The following is a 6,224-nucleotide window of genomic DNA, read 5'->3' on the forward strand; positions in this document are numbered from 1 at the left end:
TGTTACACCAAAGAGCGGTTATACCGGCTATATAGATAAAGTCAATCACAACACACAAAGACTTCTCCAGGCTTCATTTATTGTACAGTCACATGATCTCATGGGTGCCTTGGAATCATACATTTAGAATTCGACATTCTTTGTCGTGATCACATGATACAACTTGTCCCCGACTCAACCTATTAGAATTGATTCAGATCCAGAATTCTGTCACGATCAGCTACTTCAATATCATACACGGTGGGTTTTGCCAGGATCGCTACCGGCAAGGTCTTCTCATCACCAAACTAGCTCCAGCTACTACAAAGCAGAATAAATAAAAAGGCGTGTACTACGAGTTTGTAGGCCCTACTACACCAGTATTATGTGCTGCTAGTTAAATACAATTGATAAATATGATGATACAAAAGTTATTCTGCTACCGCCCCTGGCTACACAGCTGCATATATACACAAGTTCATAACATAAGACATATTTCTGGACAACTGTACACAGGGAAATGCTCCCTTACACAAACAGGAAACAGTACAACCAGGAAATTCATGCAAGGAAAATGAGATGGCATCACACTTCTGCAGCAAATGAATTGCACTTTCTTCTCACGAAGTCATGAAATCCTAAAGAATTTTTCATTAAAATTCATGGTTGCATGAAATGCTGTTCTTTTTAAAATCCATGTTATTTTAGCACAAGTTACATACAGCCACTCTCAGACACAACAATCAGCATGCGTTCTTTACAACAAAGCTGCATTCTAACAATCCTTCCCTGCCATAACCTCCCAATTCTTTCTTTACATATCAGAAGCTCCCTCTATCAGATTCAAACCAAAATACACCAGCACAGCTCACTTTCCTTCTTCCATGCTATCTTCAACCGGCTCACATCTTTAAAAGAAAAACAAAAAAGCTCTCTCTACTCTTGCTAGCAAACACACGGCTGTTCAGTAAAACTGCAGGAGTTGGCAAGTCTGTTGGTTGGTTGTGCTGTCATGATTTCTTCGGGTCTGCCTCAAGGTCGTTTTTGCGGAATTCTTGGGGACATCTGGAAAATGTAGAGGCAAATAAATTAAATGCTTCACCTTCATAAACATTGACATGGAAACATCAACACATTCGAAAAAATTTTACAACCCAGGTATCATTAGCTTGTTTTGAAATCTCCTAAGAAGTATGTACATGTATATACATGTAGTACTATAGTTTTGTCAGAAATTCAATTGCACATGCTTGGAAGCCTGACAAAGTCCAATCAATCAAAATAAGACCCACTAGTAGTTCTGCAACAGAACCGAGAGTGTTTGCTCACCCCAAGTAAGTTCCTGGCTACATATCCCTCCTTCCCCTCCTGGCTGCGTGCCCACCACCACTCGATCTCGTCAGCGTCGCCTTTGCGCAGGATGTAGAGGGGTTCCCCCTCCCTGAATGAGAGTTCATCTGACTCCTCGGCTTCGTAGTCGAACAGGGCATAGACTAGTCCTCCGTTGACGATCCCCATCTTCTCTTGGATACCTGCAGAGTTAGGCAATATTGTCATGAATCTGACCAGCAGTTTCAGATATACAAATGCAAAATGTATGGATGGAAGTAGTGTGATGTAAACTTTTTTGTTTGAAAGGAATGTCCCTGGTAGATGCAGTTCCAGAAAGTGAATATACATGTATAAGTAGTTAAACCCAAGCCTCTGTTTTCACAATGTGCGCTTGCTAAAATTTCACTCAAAATGTTAAAGAACCAAGGAAACAAGTCAAAGATCCGGCCGGAGGTGAAGCTCACCATACAGGTACTCGGAGCAGCCGGTGTACCCGTCCTCCAGCTCCTCACACTTCTCGGCTGCCGTCTCCACGTCGCTGATGGTCGTGGCGAAGATGCAGGCTCCGCTCGTCACCAGCAGCTCCACCATCGGCATGTTGTTACAGGACGCTGCACAGTGGAGAGGGGTCCTGGGAAACACACAAAACATGTGAGCAACAGCTTATCAAGATACAGATACAGCTCTACAGTTACACCATGAAACCTTCTTTCCCGTCCCACTGTAAAATCACGTCCAAGCAAAAATGTGTGAATTTCCAGTAACGCACCATCCATCACTGTCCTGTGAGTTGACGTCGCAGCCGTACTCCACCAGGAAGGTGACGATGTCGTGGTAGCCGGCACAGATGGCATTATGCAGCGCCGTGATCCCCTCGTCATTGGAGCCACTGGGGTTCTCCACCTGGTGGGGAGGTAGTGAAATGGTTTATTTCTCTAAAAACTGACAAAATTCACCATAGCTGAAAGACTGTTTGTGTCTCCAACAATTTGACATCAAAATAAGTTTATTGCTACCCAGTAATTCCTGCCCGAAGGCTTAATGCAAATAACATAGACAAAAGAACATTGAAACACGGGTTAACTATAAAATCTACATAATAAACAGTAATTGTCAGGAACTATGTCAAAAGTCACAATCAAAATACAACCATTCCATGATTCTCACCTGGTTGATGATGTCCTGCACCAAGTCAAACTCTCCCTCCAGCGAAGCGTCCAGCAGCAGAGCCAGCGGGTCAAACCTGACGTTCCGTTTGGGCTTCACCCCGTTCCTGCCCTTCAGGTTGCTCTTCTTCTCAGGTTGCATAGGTTTGGTTTGCTGGTTGGGTGGTGGACTGCGGGGCTGCTGCGGAGGCTGCTGGGGCGATGATGGCGGCGGCTGTTGTTGGGGTGAGGTCTGCCCGTTGTTCTGTGCAACGTTCTGTCCCTGCTCTGGTGGTGTTTCTCTGGTGGGAGAAACGTTCTGCTGTTGTGTATCCGGAGCTGGGCTGCTGTACTGAGGACTAGGCGGGCTCTCTTGTTCCTGGGGTTTTGGGGAGCTTGGGTAAGCTGGAGGAGGCCCCTGGGTGGCCGGGTGTGCCGGTGGGCTCCCCCGGTAGTATTGCTGCTGGGCTGGAGGCCCCTCGCCTTCATTGAAGGAGTGTCTCTTTCTGAGCGGGCGAGGTGCGTGGGCTATCCTCCGGATCTTCTCAGGGTCGGCGTTGGGAAAGAGCCTTTCGTAGGCACTGCCCGGCTTGGGCGTGAGGTGCTTGGTGGGGCTGACCGGGCGCCTGGCATCAAACGAATCATCCTGGAATTCCTCGCTTTTCTGCCTCGTCTGTACAGAATCATCTGGGTGGAGATACTCGGGGGAGGCACTCTGTCCTGCCTGGGACGTGGGAGGGCTGCTCTGAGAGCTGGGAGGACTGGAGTACTTCCTGGGAGATGGTGGCCTCTGCTGGCTCCCTTCTGCAGGATGCTGAGGCCCCGTGTACTGAGGAGGCTGCTTCCTGGGCGAGGGTGGCCTTTCCCTGGAGTCAGGGGGCTGGCCAGTTTGTGAGGGGGAAGGTTCCTGTTGGTAGTAACCCTGTTTGGTGGGAGACGGTGACCTGACAGGCTGGCCTCCGTGTGCTGATGCCGGTGGGAAAGGCCCAGTCACGACGGTTGACACAGGTGAGTATGGGCCTGTCTGTCCCTGGATCGGTGGGTATGGCACAGTTTGTGAGGACACTGGAGCATGGGCTTCCATCCCACCCTGCCCGTCCTGAGGGAGGGGTCGTACGGTTGCCGTCGGTGACTCTATCTTCCCTCCTTGAGAGGCTGTGGAGGAGAAGGGTCGCAGTGTCTGGGAGCCCTCTCCACCTGCCCTCACCACCGACTTGTCCGTCCTGCCCTGCTGCTGACCAGGTGATGGGAACGACATGACGTCGTTTGTTGTTGGGGACGTGAAGCCAGCCCTTGTTACATGAGGCCCTGACCTGTACGACGTGTACCCAGAGCTTGTCACTGCTGGTCTGTTGCCTCCTTTAAGGATAGCAAGAGCTGTATCGAGGGCTTTTGGTGAGGTATCTAATTTGCCTGAAGGTCCATCTGTCTGGCTACTGTTTTTGTGGCCGTTTGATGGTTTGGGCCTCGTTTTCGGGGGTGTCTTCTTCGACAAACCCTGTTCCCTTTGTGAATCTCCGGGCAAGTCACCCGAACTGTGGTAGTTTTTCCTCATTGCAGCCGAGTCCTGTTCTCTAATCATGTCTAGCAGCTCGTAACTCGAGTGGGGTCTATCTTTGCTCGCATACAACCCTCCCTCCTTTGGTTTGCGCTCAAGTTGGGGACTAAGTCGGCCCACTGTCGCACCTTCCACATTCAAATAATTTGGCCTAGAATTCTGTGTTGCTATGTGGTTGTTTCCCTGACCGTTTACAGCCCTTCCCTCTACCACAGGGGAGCTTCGAGCACTGTTCTCATTCACACCTTCAGGCTGACCCCTTCCACTGGCTTGGCTACTCATAGAAGAGTCCGAACCATATGATTTCAATGTTGACCCTCCAGGAACAAAAGGCCTGGGTGCCAGGCTAAGTCCTATACCATAGTCCTTTGACTTTGGTGACTGTCCCTTTCCATAGGGAGACTTAAGTTGAGATGGTTCTCCTTCCACAGACTTAAGGGTTTCTTCCATTACTGCATAGGCTTCAGAATGCCCCTTGGAAGGAGTGAAATTGCTTTTCTCGGGGGTAAAGTGGGTTGGCATGACTGGTAGTCCTCCGTTGGGCAGGTAATTCCCCTGCTTCAGGTCACCATCATTTGGCATTTCCTTGATTGGCTCTGTGTAGGCCCTACCATTGGGCTTCAGGTTGTCCCTCGACTGTTTGGGTTGCTGAATGTACGGTTCCACAGCCGCAATGTTCTGTGCCTTTCCTGCCTGACTCTTAGTCTCACCTTCGTTCTGGCTCGCCTTGTTCGGCTGTCGCTGCTGCTGAGCGGCTTTCTTTTTCCTGAGCCTGTCTGTCAGCTCGGCTATTCTCTTGTCCATGTAGGACATTTCGTTGTTTCGCTGGTTGAGGGACTCCCTCTGTGCTTGCAGTTTGGCATTTTGCTGGTCGTTCAGCCTGTTCCGAATCTAAGGGGAAACAAACACAAGTTAGTCTCCAATACATACATTCTGAGAAACACTTTAGCAAGATTATTAGACTTAAGTCAGTGATGTGACATATCACTTTACAATGCTTGAATTTAGGTGCCAAACCAATATAGAATGCCACTTTTTAAAAAGCAACTATGGTGCTGCTGTTCTTTTCAATGCTGACGTTCTTTTCAATGTTTTCCATGCAAGTAGTCATGAAACTAACCAGCATCATGTCCTTCTTGGATAAATGTATAATTGCTACTCACCATCAGCTCTTTCCTGAGCCTTTCCAGTTCCGCTGCCATGGACGCCGCATGCGAGATGTCCCCGTTGTACCCATTCACCTTCCCCGTCCGCAGGTCTTCCAGCTGTTTGGTCAGCCCGTCCACGCGCGACACCGCCGCCGCCAGCTCCTTCTGCTTCTCCGAGAACAGCTGACGCACCGACTCCAGCTCTGACGCTGAAATGTAACAGGCAAAAGTTAGCATTGTCAGAGAGACGCGAAGATCTCACTACTGCACTATGTGAGGCAAAACTGTCAAGAAATTCAGTATTAATAAAATAACCATTACAACTGTTCCTCACAATCTACCTTGTACAACATGTATACTGTTCTTGGTTTCATTATTAAATACCCTTTGCAAATAAATGTTGGTAGGTTCAGTCCAATTATACCCCGGTACTTCCACCATTACCGTTCAGTCCAATGGCTCGGAAACCAAAGTTCCTTGCATTGTGATTGGATTCTGGATGTCTTATACATGCAGTGTCAATTTTGTTTGTAAGAGATTTTCACATGTTCCCTCTGATTCAGGGTGCAAAATAAGTGCCAGAAAAGAGAACAGGTGGCCAGGCCCATAGGGAACATGACATCAAATGGTGTTTTATTCGTAAAAAAAAAACGTGGACTTTGCAGCCAAAGGCTGAATTGCGTCCAGTTGTACATGCAAATTCATTACACATTTATTTACATTTATTTACACAGGCATTAACACAGGCATTATTTACAACGACTTTAATGTACGGTGTCTAACACAAATAGTGACTGTTCAGGAGGTAGGTCATGTATGGGACGCTACTCTGTTTGTACCGCTCAGTTCTACATTTGGTAAGGGTCAGTTTGTTACTGGAACGAGTGGTGCGCTCAGTGGTGGTGCCCCTCCTGGGCGGTAGCCAGTGTTGGAAGTCCTGTGATCTGAGAACTTTCATAGCAAAGTTCAGGCAAAGTTGGACCCTTCGGTCTTCTAGCGTAGGTAAGTCCAGCGTTGCACATGCCTCGGGGTATGAAGTATAAGCTGACCCGAGTATTACTC

General features: G+C 48.2%; 1 protein-coding gene across 4 annotated transcripts in view; it reads right to left on the bottom strand.

Moving 5' to 3' along the window:
• Positions 1-61: 61 nt before the first annotated feature.
• The window catches only part of LOC109483785 (apoptosis-stimulating of p53 protein 2-like), a 49,638-nt gene continuing 43,475 nt past the window's right edge, over positions 62-6,224 (bottom strand). For all 4 annotated transcript variants that reach the window (XM_019786884.1, XM_019786887.1, XM_019786886.1 and 1 more), the window contains 6 exons: positions 5,178-5,371; positions 2,479-4,905; positions 2,081-2,214; positions 1,776-1,942; positions 1,309-1,511; positions 62-1,044 (listed from right to left, as the gene is read on the bottom strand). In XM_019786884.1, the coding sequence (XP_019642443.1) occupies positions 1,012-1,044; positions 1,309-1,511; positions 1,776-1,942; positions 2,081-2,214; positions 2,479-4,905; positions 5,178-5,371 (3,158 nt within the window). In that variant the 3' untranslated portion in view covers positions 62-1,011. The remainder of the gene's footprint in view (positions 1,045-1,308; positions 1,512-1,775; positions 1,943-2,080; positions 2,215-2,478; positions 4,906-5,177; positions 5,372-6,224) is intronic.

Source organism: Branchiostoma belcheri, unplaced genomic scaffold (assembly GCF_001625305.1).
Source record: "Branchiostoma belcheri isolate BF01 breed outbred unplaced genomic scaffold, Haploidv18h27 scaffold66, whole genome shotgun sequence".
NCBI classification, from domain to species: domain Eukaryota; kingdom Metazoa; phylum Chordata; class Leptocardii; order Amphioxiformes; family Branchiostomatidae; genus Branchiostoma; species Branchiostoma belcheri.